This window comes from Dipteris shenzhenensis, chromosome 11 (genome assembly GCF_047967505.1).
Source record: "Dipteris shenzhenensis isolate YYH24624 ecotype China chromosome 11, Dip_SZ_1.0, whole genome shotgun sequence".
In the NCBI taxonomy this organism is placed as follows: domain Eukaryota; kingdom Viridiplantae; phylum Streptophyta; class Polypodiopsida; order Gleicheniales; family Dipteridaceae; genus Dipteris; species Dipteris shenzhenensis.
In genome coordinates, this window is record NC_141606.1 from 39,533,210 (window position 1) to 39,550,553 (window position 17,344).

The following is a 17,344-nucleotide window of genomic DNA, read 5'->3' on the forward strand; positions in this document are numbered from 1 at the left end:
CATGGACCCGTGAGGTCTTCTGTAGACGTTAATAGATCTCTCTCTCTCTCTCTCTCTCTCTCTCTCTCTCTCTGAGCACCTCCCAGTCTAGTTGAGCTCATGTTTCACTCTAGAATCTTCAGTGATACCTAGATTTCTTTCATGGTGGAATGCTATAGTCAATTCTTGCAAACCCTTGAAGAACTATGCTCCACCAAATACGATCACATAATTTGTTTGAATTATGTTTTCTTTGCATCGATGTAGCGTTTTGTGAGGAGATTTTCTTGTACAATCTCCTTGTAGCATGATGTAAGAAGCTATGCATTTTTAGCAATCTCCCACCCACTGAGAAAGGGCAAATAATGGTGACGCTATTCCTAAGAAAGTGAACCCAAAAGGCTACCCTCAAGTTTTTTAAGAAGATGAGGTTAAAAACTTGTGGTTTTGGTACCATGTCTAAGGGCATCTTGGAAGATGAATCAAATGTGGCACTTACGAAGTCCAACTATATGCAACAACTGAGGAAAATCAATACTTGCTTCCCATGATTGAATGCTCCAACAAAGTCCCTTTCTCTACAAACTAGCATTTATTGAGGACAACTAGTCATTTCTAGCAAGCGCAATTGTCAAAATGTGGGCTTTGACTATATTGGGTACATAACATGTGACAAACACTATGCCTTTTTCATGGAAATATGAAGAACTTGGTGCAGCCATAGCGAATTATTTGTTGTTAACAAACATGTTTATTGCCAAGGATTTGCATGAGTAAGCCTCGCAATCAATAGATTCTCTTCCTTATGCTTCTTCTCATTGTCAAACACACGTCATGTGAAGTGACTTCCATCATGCTCTCCTCAATCAATGCAACTTTCTCACGCTTCTTGGCTTTGTCAAGTAGAGTTTAGGTGAGGTGGGTTGCCATATGCATCTACTAAATTGACACAATTGGGATCTTGATGATGGCCTTTCATCACTGCCATTCAATCCATTAAAAAAGCAATTCAAATACCATTGGCTCATCTTTGGCATACCTCAGAGACTTGCATATAAATCTTACAAACAAAGGGCACTCCAAACATTAGACATTGTTTTGACATAGTTATAGAATCTCAAATTCATAAATGCAAGCTCCTCTATTTCCACTTTATGTATGCCAAAGAGATCTATGTGATGTCATGTGACCACAATCTTGCACTCTGCCTTGGTCTAGAACTTGTGAGATGACATCTAAAATTGACCCATAGCAATCCATACCATGTGAAAAAGGGCGAATCCATAGGTATTCTGCTATCTATTTAATCCATCCTTGCTTCAAAGGAGAAAATGCTCATGTAGAAGAGCACTTGGTGGAATGTGACTATGGTGGCGATGCCCATTTCAACTAAACGTATAACTACCATAGGCCATCTCTAAGTGATAGAAACCTAGTGGGCAAGCAAGAGTGGGAGGGTGTGGGCAAGGAGACATAGAAAGAGGGAGAGGAAGAGGCAAAGGGAGAGTGGAAGAGGGGAATAGATAAACAATACATATGCAAAGAAGGGTCCATATTTCAGTTTTATGAAAGCGAAGTAGCTTGAAAAGCATAACTGAATATGTGCAAAGCAGCTTTAAAGAGGGCCGGGGAGACTTGAACGCATGCATAGTTGAAATTTTATTGCAATGGAAAATCCATGGAGCAAAAATTGAACCTTAAATCGTTTTTACATCTACATTGGCCTCATTCATGAGCTCAATGCACATAACATCATAATAAAAATAGCAAGGGTAGTGTGCTTATTTTTTGCCTAAGGATTTGGAGGTCAAATGCTGGCAATTGTTGTATAACTAGACCCAAGAAATAAATTATTAAAATGTTGGAAATTGTTGTAATCCCATACCTCAAAATAAATTAAATGCAATATCGACGTTTGAATTAATACATGAATATTATCCATGGGTTGAAGGCAGTAACTGTAAATTTCATTCTATCATGAATAGTGAAGTACACGAATACCAAATGAGAGAGACGGAGACAGAGACAAAACACAATGCATGGAAAATCAAAATCACGTAAGTATATATAACACACAATACATAGTATAACCATGGGCTTCCTCCCTGTAATTTATAATGATCAAGTTTGGTCACTCCCATTGTGGTTTTTTTTAAAACATCAATTGTCACAGCTTTCATTTTACAGTTTCCATGTACCCAAGAAAGCAGGAGGGTAACAGGTTTGTGGAGAATGGTATCAGATAATTGAATGAAACAGGATGTGAACAGAGATGTATCAGACTTTCTTGAATGTGTAAGCCATAGCAGTGCTACAACTCTAGATATGACAAGGAAACCAAGGGAGGAAATCAAGGGGCAGATGAAAATTTGGGTTTTCTGTTGGGGAGGGGATTTTTTGAGTACACAGGCTCAGAATAATGACCACATGGCTGGCAAGGTTGTAAGATTGGAGGAGCACGATGGCACTCGGGAGATCTGTTGGTGGAAGGGGAGACTGTGTTCTTGCCGAATTCAATGTCTTGGACTGCTCGCAGTTCTAGCAGAATTTCGAACATCGTTGGCCTATGCACCGAGTTGGGTTCCACGCATGCCATGGCCAACTCTGCCACCCTCCACATTGCTTCCTTCTTGTAATCCCTCCCCAAAGCTTGATCAACAATGGCCTCAATCCTGCCCTCTTGCAGAATCTCCCTTGCCTGCATCCATTCAGCCAATTAAATCATCTGTCAGCAACACTGCTGCAAGATGGCTCCGTTTTACGTAGTTGAATTTGAACCTTACTAACCCAATCGCAGAGCGTCACATGCTTGCGAGTGGAATCACTCATTAACGGTTCTCTGCCTGAGATGATCTCAAGCAGCACCACTCCGAAACTATATACATCGCTCTTTTGAGTCAACAGCTGTGTTTCGTAATACCTGCAAACATGATCACAAATTCCATATGAGCTTTACAGTGTTGGAAATGATTGGGTCTGAAAGCTATATTATTGTGTTTGCTAACATCAATGAATGGTATTTGCACAAGGCTTACTCAGGATCAAGGTAACCAGAAGTGCCCTTTACAGCAGTTACCACATGTGTGTCCCCATCACCAGGTCCATGTCTTGAAAGACCAAAATCTGCTACTTTAGCTACCATCTTGTCATTAAGCAAGATGTTGCAGCTCTTTACATCGCGGTGAATAATTGAAGGGTAGCAATCTTGATGCAAATACACCAGTCCTAGCGAATTTTCAAGGAAAATCAATTTGGCAGTGGTGGACATCCTTTCATGTATCAGAAACAGTAAAAAAACTTGTCATTTGGTTGCGCACCTCTTGCTGCATCCGCAGCTATGCTTAGCCTCTTCTTCCAAGACAGAGTTGGCAACTCAGAAGAGTCAGAAGCTGCACATTAATTGTAAGCAGCTATGTGAGCATGTAACAACATAATGTGTGCATCTGACAATGCATTAGTATCTGTTATGCTGGACTATAACGTACCAAAAATATGCTCTTCCAGATTCCCGCCTCGCATGTACTCATAAATTAAGATTCGCTCCTCAGAAGAGTGATAGTATCCTATCAGTGCAACCACATTCCTATGGTGCACTCTTGAGAGGAACTCTATCTAAATTACACAGTTTAAGGATTCAACCATTGTAAATAAGAAACTATCATCAACTGACACCATCGGTAACAAAGGACCTGGGTTGGAAAAAACCTCACCTCATTGAAAAATTCTCGCTCTCCTTGCAAAGAGGTTCCTGCATGAACCTTGACTGCCACTTCTTGGCCATCTACTAGCCTCCCGTAGTACACGGACCCAAATGCTCCTTGCCCTACCTTTGTTGAGAAGTTACCAGTAGCAGCTATAATTTCTTCAAGCTCAAATGGGCGGACCAATTTCAAAAGACATGTAGTATCTTTGACTATGGTCAGAGCTGACATACTTTTGTCTGTTGAGAAAAGTGTTACATCATGTTAGTAACTCAAAGGGGACAAAAACATTTTTCTGGCACAGGATGCATGAAACAGCATGATCAAATTCACCGACATAATACATTTGTTTCTTTAAAGCTTTACACATTTGAGACCCACACTTTTTGCATTAGCAACAGGTGAAAATGGCATCATTATGGACCCTTTTTCCAAAAGTTTCCCATAGTTTACAAAACCTGGTGATTTTATTACTTTTATAGGAAGCCCTGATCACAGTGGCAATTGGAGCTGGAAGAGTTAAAATCATCTACTTTAAATTATGGGGTCTGCGGGCATACTACAAGCATTAGCAATAGTGATATCCAAATGTAGTTATTCAAAGCCATTCACGACCTGTGCCTGGAAGCCAGCACTAGTTGAATCCACCAAGGGGACGATGTACGCACTGTAGGCCAGCCAGTGTTAGGAAAACCTAAGGATTGGAGGGTGATCAAGAACAGGGGAGGTAGGCCAAGAGGATTGGAGGTAGCAGCATAGAGGACGTGCATTCGGAAACAAAAGCATGTCTGCTAAAATGGTTCAAAAAGAACACTCATTGCTGTGTCTGAACAAGATTGCATTTGGCTTACAATTTCTTCTAGGAATGACGTTGGTTTGCCTTACTGCTGCCCATACTTACAGCACATGATGATATGAGTTTTGCCAATATAAGACCAGTATTCTATCAAGTGCATTAATATGCAGGCTGGAAAAAGAAAGAACCTGATTTAAGAGGATGAAGAGTATTACCACAGATCATCAATGTTCTTCTTTTCCTCCTCCTCCACAGGATAAGGAAGATGCACACAGCAACCAGCCCTGACAAGATTGCAATTCCGGCAGCACCAATACCAGCTGAGACCCAGAAAATTTTTCCCTTCAGATCCTCAGGTAAATGTGATGGATTCTCTGAAGGCACTGGCGCAAAACATGTGTTTGATGAAGTGCACCATAAAAGATTCCCATAAAGCCTGCAAAATTTTGAAGGACTCAGTATGGGGCAACATAGGCCATCAGGCAAAGGAACAACTCTAGGAAACCAAGAAATATTGAGACCTACTATTACCTTACATCCAAATTGGTTCTATTTTCCAAACCAGGTGGAACAATACCATCCAACTGATTATTTTCCAAAAACCTGCCCAATCAAACAAACAGGGGATAATATTTTGATGCCTTCCAATTTGAATGATTGACCATGTCTCCTATGCAAATAAGCAACTGAGACCGACATAGACACGATATGCTGACAAGCGTGTGCAATTTTTTTCTCAGGTCCACTATTGCACACAAGACAGAAGGTTCAAGGGACTGCCTATGAGAGTACTCACAATTGCCGAAGGTTTGGTAGAGTAGCAAGAGATTGAGGTATGTGTCCAATGAGCTGGTTGTCTTGTAAGTATCTGCCAAAATGGCTTTTTGGTAAGAGGTTAACATAGTACTTTTCACAACCTGTTCTGTACTTTTTCACAATCTGTTTAACATAGTACTTTTCACAACACATTACAGATTGACAATGAGACAACAAAATGATTTGACACAAGCATGGACATTTTGAAGCCTCAACTGACACATAGACTAAAACAAAAATGGAAACTGTGCAAACGAAACTTAAGGTACTACACATTAATTAATATAGCTTTAAAAAAAAAGGAGGCACATGTACAACTTGTTATCAACATGGTAAACCGACATTAGGTTATAGTACCAGTTTGTTCTGGTTTTCATTACACTTGAGATTGTATGCTTAGATAACTAGGAGACAATGCATAATTGGGTGTGGCCATTTTTTGTGAAGTTCAGAGTGATGATGGAGAGCCAATATTCAGTTGCTAGTATGCTGGGCGTGTTGGTTTGCAGAGGAAGATTATCTACTGAATCCATGAGGCTACAGCTTGTTGGGGATGCTTGCAAGCGAGAGAGGGAGCTTCTTGTTGGGGAGGGGAGAAATAGCTGTAGAAGCAAAAGGGACCAATGACTATAGCCACTATGCTAGTCTGCTACTATTATGCTGGTTAATTTTCATTTGCATTTTATGAAAATTAGGGGGTGAGGGGTGGCTGATATTCAACCATTGTGCTGGTTATTAATCACTGTGTTGGTTGAGAACTGTAAGAGAAAATTGGCTTAATTAGAGGACGTGGATGCTTATAATAATGTTGGTGGAAATCAACCACTATGCTGGCACTACCATTTTCTACCAGTTAGTAAGCACATGCATGAATTTAGTTATGGCGCATGATCACAAACACCACGTGGTCTAATGTTTGCAACACATGTCAGCAAACACATACGCACACATCCACACACACACACACACACACAGACAAACAAAGGAACAGCGCATGCGTGCGTGCACGCGTGTGCAAGAGAGAGAGAGAGAGAGAGAGAGAGAGATTACAAAGCTTGAAGCTGCCCAAGTTGGCTGAAATCGGGGATTAAACCTGTCAGCTGATTGTGATCCAGCGACCTGCCATGACGAAATTGAGATACTTTACAGACTCGGTATCTAGTTCACATTGCCAATCTTCACACCATTCATTTGGTAAAAACAAAATATACTAACACAGTGATTTCACAGTAATCTCATTTATCACTTAGGGTGGAAATTCTGCACATGCTTCCTGAAATCTCTGTACTTCCTGAAATAGTATCTGAAAATGGAGACTGCCATTTTCTTTCTCTTCATAGCAGCTTGGGAAGGTAGATCATGATGGGATTCATTTCGAGCATAAAACACAGATAAAAGCAACCACTAATTGCTTACAAGTATAACAGTGCTGAAAGGTTTGCTATTGAAGGATCTATTGCGCCTCTCAAAACCATAGATGAAAGATTCCTGTTGAAATCATTAAAAACCAGTGTCCCATGCCATCAGCAAATAAAGCACAAAACCTCATATGCATGACCAGAGAAACGAAATCAAATCTTGTTTGAAAGACACAAAGCGAGTCTTGAATGAGTGCAGAAAGTAGCTTTACACTTCCATGATTCTGTATGGTATGCTTGAGCTGCACATGAGCCAGTCCCATGGGTAAGGGCGGCAAGGATCCCCTGTCCATTGCACTAGCTTAAGTGCGTTCTTGAATGATGTAATAGCATTCACTGCATATACAGTCACATCAGTTCATATCACAAAGAACACAAAACCAGCATATTCTAGTAAGAAGCATTCCATTGTCCCATGCTCATTACGCACTTAGATACTTTCAAAAGGATGTCAGGTCAAGGAGCACAAAATTTTAGATGAAATAACTGAAGAATGCATTTGCAAGCACCAGAGATGGAACAAACTTAAGATATCTATCACAATACTGCATAATGTTAATTTTTAGTTTGATAAAATGAACAATAGAACGTTCAAAAAAAAGAGAATCATGGACTGCTTAGACACCAAAGACCCCCATTAATAACTAGGAGGAAAACAGCACTGGCTTACTGATACGAATTAAGTACTTACGCAAGGAAATACCTAGCTATGGAAGGCATGTTGTATAACATTAAAATGCTACAACAGAAAATAAAAGCCACCACCTCACCATCTTGCTCAAAGGTTGTTGGTGCAACTGATGAAAAGCTGTAGAGCTCCAGTGCATTCACTATCGGGCCAAGATCTGATGATGGTGTACGTATTAAAGTGATATTTATGGCTTTTGAAACTGAATTCAACACCCCTGAATACTCAAAGGTGTTTAGAAAGCCAAATTGAGACTTCAGATTCAAGTTGGCTTTGATCACATTGTTGTTGAGGAAGACATTGAAACTCCGGGTTTTCAATGAAAAATCCTCAATTTCAGCGAAGTAAATATAAATGGTGTAATTTTGAAGCGGATCATTTAGGAACAACAACAGCTGCAAGGTGTCATTCATATTGGTAATCGCAGTTTCCATCACTGCTGTGGGTGGACTTTCTGAAACTGCCATGCTTACAGAAGAATTCGTTTGCAATTTTTGCCCAGTTTCATTCTTTTCCCAAATTTTGAAGTCTGCATCCCAAATGCGGTCATATTTGTCAAAGGGAAACCTGCCAAACAAGGTGGCTACAAACGTGATTAGCATAGACCAAATTGAATAATAATTTAATCTCAAAACCCCTCCAAAATCTTGTATTGAGATTCAAGAGTCTGATGAGACTAATATCTAGTATTACTACTTTTTAGCACATTTCCATAAAGTGAAAAACATCTTTTAGAACACGGGACTGGAGGGATGTATGTATATATATAGAGATACCGAAAGATGTAGACTGCCAATTGCTAAACTATTGATGTGCATATGGTGTGAGATTACCACTTCCATTGGTAGATCAGTACAAAGTGGAGTTTGTTAGAAGTACAGTCGAACCAAACAAAAACTTGGAGATTTTTATGCACCCAATTGTGTCTACTGTGCACCATGCTATGCTAATGCCCTTCAAACGTTGTTTAAGTGCACAGTGTGATGTGAGAATATGACACAGAATCTTACCGAATAGAGGACAGATTTAAAGCCCCAAAGTTGATCCGGTAGACCTTGCTCAAATAGTTATCTGATGTGGCAACTGTGTACATGGTGCCAGCTAAAGCCCGAAGTTCAAGAGATGACATGAAAGGCGTGTCTGTTGGGTTGGAACGAGCAACACAAACGCTCAAAGTGTCTATTACTGCAAAGACAATGATCTCATATTCGACAGGCACTGTCGTGTTGACATTGTTTATCACATTTGCCTCAACCATATATTGAAAAGTTGGAGGATTATTTTTTCCATCATAGTTTCCATAGGCAAAAGTTGTCCTCAGCAAATATCTGTTTCCTGCTTCTACATCTAATGTATAGCAGCTCTTCTTTTGGTTAGGAAAATATCTGACAGTCTGTAAACTGCGGGAGACATTTGTCAAAGTAGTACTTGCATTGTACCCTGTACGGATGTAGCTTAGGTCAGATGTCCATCTGATCCCTGTTCCAGATGCTGTATAATTTGCAGAACCACCACAATCTATGCTCATGAAACCTGCTTTGTTTGTACATGTTAAAAACATTGGATTTAGCGAAACCATAGACTTTTAACCGTTCATTTGGTTTATACAAATTACGCTGTACATGTGGCACAAAAAGAAGTTTGATTATGTTGTGTTTCAATAAAAGAACATATCATCCATATGGCCTTTATCCGGTTTTTTGAGACCATGGTTTGACTCAACCTTTCTTAATTTTACGTGAAAGCTTCTTGGAATCTCTCTATGGCAGTACTTCTTGAACGTAGTTTGGCACTGGTGGTGATACTGTGGGTGGAGAAAAATCAAGCTACTGTTCGCTTTTTCACGAAATGAAAGGAGAGTTCTGCCAGGAAGGCAATGCTAAAAATGAAAACTACAGAACAGAAGCATGCAACACTATTCAAATCCACGTCATCACCCCTCTTTATAGCATAACCTACCCTTTTTTCCAACCTCTACAACGTAAGTCTCTAAGACAATGGGCTTAATTTGAATATAAGAGCGAGGATCGGAAGCTGTAACGAGGAGAGGATTTTTCAACTTTCAAGGTGGAAAAATGGATCTTTGGAAGCCTTGAACAAATAAAAGGGGAAGTTCTGTATCATATTTATGAATCTTGCATTTCCTTTATCTAGAGAAAATACTTTCCTTGATCTTGGGAAAGAAAAGGCCACTCTTACTTTCATCATGGAGAGCGCTGAGGCACAAGAGAAATGCGATAGATCGTAGTGCACAGACAAAGAGAAAAGGAAAGTAAAAGGTGATGGAGGAGGAAAAGGAAAGTAAAAGGTGGTGGAGGAGGAAAATATCGACACACTAATGGATGTGTCACCAAATGAGGAAGGGGGAATTTCATGCTAGATCATGTAGATTATAGAATTCCATATTTTGAATTCACTAAGGTTAGGGGTTGAGCATGGTTAAAATGGCCCTAAACTTAAAATCAGCTAAGGACTGTTTTAACCACGCTCCAAAATCTAATCAGTAGCATAAAGGGTCATATATGTACAACCCAAAAGAGTATAAGGTGACTTTTTGGCCCTTTAAAAATTCTAACAAACACATGAAATAATAAAAGTGTGTTGAGATTGCTATCCTCAACATCTTCCCTCGAGATTGACATCATGAATCAGGCCTTCTCTCAAGATAATGAACCATAGAGTGAAATGGAATGAGCATTACTATATCATTACTCCCCCTTAACGTGAAGATCCTTCCTCTCTATCATATTTATGAATCTTGCATTTCCTTTATCTAGAGAAAATACTTTCCTTGTTCTTGGAAAAGAAAAGGCCACTCTTACTTTCATCATGGAGAGCGCTGAGGCACAAGAGAAATGCGGTAGATCATAGTGCACAGACAGAAAGAAAAGGAAAGGAAAAGGTGATGGAGGAGGAAAAGGAAAGTAAAAGGTGGTGGAGGAGGAAAATATCGACACACTAATGGATGTGTCACCAAATGAGGAAGGGGGAATTTCATGCTAGATCATGTAGATTATAGAATTCCATATTTTGAATTCACTAAGGTTAGGGGTTGAGCATGGTTAAAATGGCCCTAAACTTAAAATCAGCTAAGGACTGTTTTAACCACGCTCCAAAATCTAATCAATAGCATAAAGGGTCATATATGTACAACCCAAAAGAGTATAAGGTGACTTTTTGGCCCTTTAAAAATTCTAACAAACACATGAAATAATAAAAGTGTGTTGAGATTGCTATCCTCAACATCTTCCCTCGAGATTGACATCATGAATCAGGCCTTCTCTCAAGATAATGAACCATAGAGTGAAAATGGAATGAGCATTACTATATCATTATTCCCCCTTAACATGAATATCCTTCCTCTCTATCAAACCAAGAGTTTATCCATGCTTTTCAAAATGCTCTTTTTTTTTTTGGTAAGGGGGGCGGGTTTGCTTTTTGCCAAGTGGCTTTGTGAAAATATATGCAACCTTATCTTTGTGCATTTTTCGACACTAGTAAGATTCAAAATTAGTTAACAATTTTGTTGTCATGCTCGGTCTACAAAGCCAACACGTCATGGGAAAATTATTGGTATGAAAAAAGTATCATACATCGTGTCTACACCACCTTAAGTAGAGGGAAATATAAGAAGGAGAAAGAAAGAAAGAAAGAAAGTTTATTAATGTCTTGGAAAGATCGAAGGGTCTATGAGATTAAAGAAGAACGAAATATAATAAAAGGTGAGGGGTGGGGCCAGTAAAGCAGGCTTCTACACCCAAATTTGATGTTTGACACGAGAAAATTCATATAGAAATACACCACACTATCTCTGTGGGAGAGTACACAAATGCCGGTCGATCCTTATTCAGCCACCTCAAATGTTTCTATGACATCTTTTCTCCCACATACCAAGGATACCTCTCGTTCAAGAGAAACCTCCAATGCTATTGGAAAGAGGTGAAACCACCAATGTTTAATGGTGAAGAGTGAGAAAGGAATAAATATATTATCAATACATTTTTTAAAAAATGGTAGGACCTACATAGATTGAAAAATAACCCAACCCAAGGATCAAGTACTTGACGCTTGAAAGTACAGCTTGAAAGGGTTTGTGAGGCAGAAGCCAAGGCTACATGGCAGTATGATAGAAGGATGGCTAATGCAAGAGTAGATGTTTATGTTGTTGAGTTTCAATTGAATCCGTCCATTGACCTTGGGATGACACAGATGACTCCAAGGATAGAGGCAAAGGTTGCACTACAAAAAAGAACGCAAAGAAAGATGAGTATATTCTTGGATTTGAATCTCAAACTCTTTTATTTGTAGAATTATGGAGAAGTGGAAAAATGAATTGAAAGATACGAAGAGGCACAAAGACAGGCAAGAGAGCTTTTAGAACAAGCAATAAAGGAAGGTGCTCTCATGGATGCCAATAAGAGGGGGGAGATATATGATAAATACTCGATGAGTAACTCGATAGTTAGGGAAAGAGAATCTACAAGGGATTGTGATCTCAAGGTATACTAGCATACTGCCTTTGTCTGCCATTTTTCGCACCTTAATTTTTTAGCTTACTAATGTATGCCAATTGTTAATGAAGTGCTAATTTGGTTTACTCTTTAGCACCATGCATTCAGTGCAATGTGAGCACATCACAAGCACTTCTCCATAGAAAAGGTTCATGTAAAGTGCTTGATTGTGGAGCTCAGGAAAAACTTTGCACAAGAGAGATGAGATAGTGAACTTATATTCTTTTACATCTTCATTTTTTAGATTACTAATATATGTCTACCATTAATGAAGTGCCAATTTACTTTAGTCTTTAGCACTATTCATTCAATGCAATGTGATTGCATCGTTATCACTTCTACGTAGAGAAGGTTGATATAAAGTGCAACATATTTGATCATGGAGTCACAACAAACTTTCACAAGGTAGACGAGCTAGTGCGAGGGATACAAATGTCATTCCAACTGAGATGGATTATGTTGGAACCATGTGGTTATAATCTCAAGGTATACAAGCATGCCACTTTTCTTGCATTTTTTTGTATAGATCTTCAATTTTTAGATTACTCATATATGTCCATCATTAATGAAGTGCTAATTCACTTTACTCTTTAGCACCATTTACTCAATGCAATGTGATCACACTGTAGTTACTTCTACGTAGAGGAGGTTGATGCAAAGCGCAACATATTTGATCATGGAGGCATGATAAACTTTTCACAAGATGGATGAGCAAGTGTCATGGTTACAAATATCATTGCAAGTGAGATGGACTATGTTGGAACCATATAAGACATTATCCAAGTGAATTATAGAGAATTCCAAGTATTTATCTTTGTTGTCACATGGTACAAGGTGGTGTCTAGAGGTCCTTAGGCTACTTTAAGGGAGGATTAGAATTAGGGAGGATTACGGGGTGCTTAGACTACACTAAGGTGCTGTCTAAAGGTGCTTAGGCTATACTAAGAATGGTAGTTTTACCAATGTCTCATGGAAAATTTTGAAATGTTTCTAGAAGAAACACCCGAAGCATGTTTCTTCTTGAAACACCCAAATGTGTCTTATGACCATAATATATTTAAGAGGAAGAGTTCTAATGTTATCTCAATTGTAATACAAGAACCCATGATTACGCATTATGGCCATGGTTACTACAAAATGTGTTTGGAGGCATATTCAAATGTTTGGTACATATGCCAACTTTTTGGGTCGTAGGGTAGGGTTTTGTGGTGATTAGATAGCAGTCAAAAACTTTGGATTGAGGACTCTAGAGCATGAATTCTAGAGTAGTTAAAAAACTCTAGGTTTATGAAAAGCAATTATTTCTTGATGCTCAAATTTTAATAGCTATAGTCTATGTGCCTCGATCTGGAGCATGATGAAAGTTGCCATGCAGTGTTTGCTTTGTTGAATTTCTAGCTTCTAAGATTGTGGACCCTGGTTGATTACAAAAGTTTGAATTCTAAGCTTCAATATGATAAATTATGTGTATTTTAGGTAAAGCGGGGGACCTGCGAACTTAACATTGGGGGGATTGGGATACCTAGAGTGTACAACATTGATGGTCTCATCAGCCAACCTTTTTGGATGCTCTTTGTATGGAATAAAGCAATCTCTGTAGTTGTTAGCAACTACAGAGCGCATGAAGGCCATGATGTCTTTCCCCCATGCATCCATCAAGATGCCTCCTCTTTGAGTGATGTCATAGAAGATCGTACCAAGGAAGGAGCTAAATATTTGGTCCACATTTAGATGGCACCAATGCCGCCTCCAAATGTTTGCAAGCACCAAGGCTTGATTATGGTAAGGCTCGAAATCACCAAGGCTTGACAGTGTTCACAAGAGTGGCAGGTTAATAGATAGGGCTAAAATAGTGTATAGGTAATCTTAGGCCAAAGTGGACCCCAAGCTGGCTTAATTGGTCAAAGGTTTAGTATGGAGACACTTGACTTCGAGGGATTCACAAGGTTCCAACGACGTGGAGCAGCGATGGCTTAGGTGGTATAGGGCATTGCCCCTCTAAGCGACTGCCCGCATTCAAATCCTACTCGGGGATGTGTACACCCAATGTTGTTTGTGGGGCTATGCCCACACCCTTGTTGTGTGAGTATGGTGTGTGTTAGAGTTCCATTTATTGTAAATTTTTTGTAAAATGGCTCAAAGGTTTGTCCCATTAACAAAGGTTGGAGAGGCGACATGGGAGCATAGTTTAGAAACCCAAGAGTTAAATTATGCGCTTTGCGCTACACTTTGGTCTCCGTGGAGTCGTAAGACCCCAGCATCCAAGGTTTTACTTGCTAAGATCAGCAAAACTCTGGAATTTTGATGTGAAAAATCTGAAAACCTGTGTCCTGTTGTTGACACAGATACATCATCATCTTAGGCTTCCTTAGAGCACTGACCTCAATTATACCAGGCAATCTACTGACTGATCTGTTGTATACTTGTGCCTGTGAGCCTATAGCATCCGCTGAATTATACAGGACAATGCATCGATATCTGAGCCTGCATGTCCCCAAGAGTGGGCAAGGGGTGCAATAGCTGTTCCGAATGCGTACTTATGCCACTAGCAGGTGGATGTGTGTGGCAAGCACTTCCTCAAGCGGAGCAGCATTTCATTATGATGATCGCTTACAAGCTGTCCCCAGAGAAGGGAATGCGTACTTATGTCACTAGCAGGTGCAAATGTGTGCTCAAAGTAGACGCAGGATTGGAAGGCAAAATGAGTCGGGGATTGACCCACTCCCTTGGCAAGAGCGGCTTGTAATTAGCTTCCCTCCATACCCCAAATTCCGGTAGTGTACTCACCCCCGCGAATTTTAGCTCAATTTCCCCTCTAGTATACACACTCACATGCAACCTAACTTTACTTTGCAACCCATATCGATGCAGACTCAGCCGGAACACAGCTGAGATATCGAGTTTCTGGAGATTGGAAATTTGCAACTCTATAGAATCCTATGCTAAAACGGCTACAATCTAGTCAGGCGCGGTACCCCCATATTTTTTCAGGTGTAAGCTGCGCTATTGAAACGCCTGGTTCAAAATGCATTGGATTTGCTTAGGTTAAGTCATCAAAATATATATTCAGTTTCTCTTCTGTAAGTACCTTCAAACGATTCAGACTACTGTTAGTTAGTCGATTCGGAGATCACACGTTCGAAAACTTAAGGCCAAGTAGCACTGCGGAACGCTTACCTGGTTGTGAGGAGACTGTCAATGCACAGACACTGAACGACACCAGCATTAACGCATATCGCCAGGCAACAAGATCCGACATATGAAACAGTGTAACTGCCATGCATTACCACTGAGACGCTGTTTCTCTTTTCTTTTGCGCTGACAACGAAATTGCATTTGCGTAAACAGTATGGCCCTCGATTGCTTGCTGAGGAAAATGAAGTTTGTTCCCCGGCCACCATGCCTCATCGCCCAACGTCCACGAAGGTCGTCATCGCCCAGCGTACATTGGGTCAAGGAACTCCATTGTACAAGCCACCATTGCAAGGAAATCTTGACTATCGAGATGGTAACCTGGCCTCCGCAGACAGCAAGCACAGCTGGGGAGCATGGCGAAGCAGGTTTGGGCAGACGATATGGGAAGATAGAGACTCAGGAATAAAAGAAGAGGGACAAAGGGCCGGCAGTGCAGGCCCGTAAGAAGAGGAAACAGGAAGAGCTCGAGCGCCATCGCTCCAAGCTGCTACGCGAGAGTGTCACGTTCTGCTTGTCTTCATCACAAAATTGTGCGCATGCATGGGAAATGACGTACGCATGCGTATATCTTTACAGTCTTTTGGGCTCTACATTCATAAGATCAAGACCTTCATTGACTCCTTGTGTTGTGCCAAAGAACATAAGACATATCTAGAGATAAAGCTCTATCTTAGTCATTTAACCTTTTGCTTACATCATGCAAGCTCCCAAAAACACCTCCCTCTTGGAGGGCTCATTGCTCACTTCGAGGTGAGCACTTGATCAGAAAGAGCACCTTTGGTGGGTCACTCACTATATTATGAGAAAGGGCAAGGGAGTCCGTTTCCTGATGCATGGTCATACCCGAGAGCATACAACCAATTTTCTTTACTAGGGAGTTTCATAGGGTCGACTTACAGCAATTAAAAGATCCCCTGCCTGTTTCGCACACTCAATTTCCAAACCTCTCCATAGGGACAACCTTATCATAAATATAATCATTGTGCCTAAGCAGCTTCAACATGGATTTCACTTGATGAACAACATTCAAAGCATGCTTCCCGATAGCAACCTAAGTTCCTCCTACCTCACATTCACTTGAGGCTCATGTAATTAGACCTTATATGTTCTACATGGGAGCCTACTTTGTCATGACAAGAGAAATGATTATTTTGTTGGTTACTTTATTCATTAGAATATTACTACATTAGGCGCCAATTTGATTATTTGGCATATGTTTGTCTTTGTGATGAATCAAGTGTTAGGTCAAGCAGAAACAAGTACTCTCATGAGGGCATGCTTCCCCTATTTGAGGGCCCAATCATCGTTAAAATTTTGCATGCATTGCACCCATTTGCATTCTTGAAATTTTGATTCTTTACATTTGGTGTCAGAGCAGAATCAATTCATTCAAGGGATGAAAAGAGAAGATTCATCTCTCACACAAGAGACACAAAGGTGACAATAGCTTGCACAACCAGTGCCGACCAAGCAAGATGTACGGGGGGCCAGAGAGCAATGCCCGACCCTTCTAAGAGCATTTTCCCCCCAAAAAAGGGTTGGGGACATTTATCTAACTATTGAAAGGAAGGTGTGTTTCATTGAAGTCCCTCGTGTTAAATGTTTAAAACATCATCAATTAAAGGGCTAAGAACGAAATAGCCCTTTAAATTTTAATTGTCAATTCAAGCCTTAATTATACTTATAACTCTAATACAAATAAGTAATAGCTTTTTTAATGGCTGTATGTGACCTTGGAACTTAAAAAAGTTCATTATGGTCCATGAATGCTAAGTGGCTACCAACCTAGTAGCACTTGGATTCCTTAAAAATTGGTCCATGCATGCCCAATTACCTACCAAGCTAGTGCCAAAAAATGATGAAGGTCTTGAGCCATCACTAAATTGTACATAAACTATATCAAAAATATCCAATGACACAAGATTTGAATTGGAATGTGAAGAGGGCCTTCCAAACGGTAGTTGCCAACTATGGAACCTTAAATTTCCCTCCATGATTAGTGCAACTACCTCACCCTTTGGATTAGACTCTCTACTATCTAATCTGACTCTCAAGTTTGTAGCTTGCACTCTCCAATCTAGCCACATAAATCTAGTCTCACCTACACTCATCAAGCTTGTCTCATGATTCTAGCCTCTATGTGAAGAAAATTTAGTTGTTGCTTGCATCCAACAAGCCTCTATCCTCCAAGCTCTTACTGTTTAATTTCCCTAAGATTTGCTAATGAACAAGTTCCAAAT

The 17,344-nt window shown here is 40.1% G+C and overlaps 1 protein-coding gene across 1 annotated transcript; it reads right to left on the reverse strand.

The window, feature by feature from the left end:
- Positions 1 to 2,212: 2,212 nt before the first annotated feature.
- LOC147897007 (putative LRR receptor-like serine/threonine-protein kinase At1g67720) lies at positions 2,213 to 15,189 on the reverse strand. The gene is made up of 15 exons (XM_087381195.1): positions 15,087 to 15,189; positions 8,409 to 8,931; positions 7,481 to 7,965; positions 6,923 to 7,046; positions 6,709 to 6,780; positions 6,343 to 6,411; positions 5,273 to 5,344; positions 5,008 to 5,079; positions 4,695 to 4,912; positions 3,690 to 3,919; positions 3,465 to 3,591; positions 3,297 to 3,368; positions 3,015 to 3,204; positions 2,767 to 2,899; positions 2,213 to 2,677 (listed from the first exon to the last, which is right to left on the reverse strand). The coding sequence occupies exons 1-15, from the start codon at positions 15,187 to 15,189 to the stop codon at positions 2,330 to 2,332; spliced, it is 2,838 nt and encodes a 945-aa protein (XP_087237321.1). The 3' UTR covers positions 2,213 to 2,329.
- Positions 15,190 to 17,344: the final 2,155 nt, after the last annotated feature.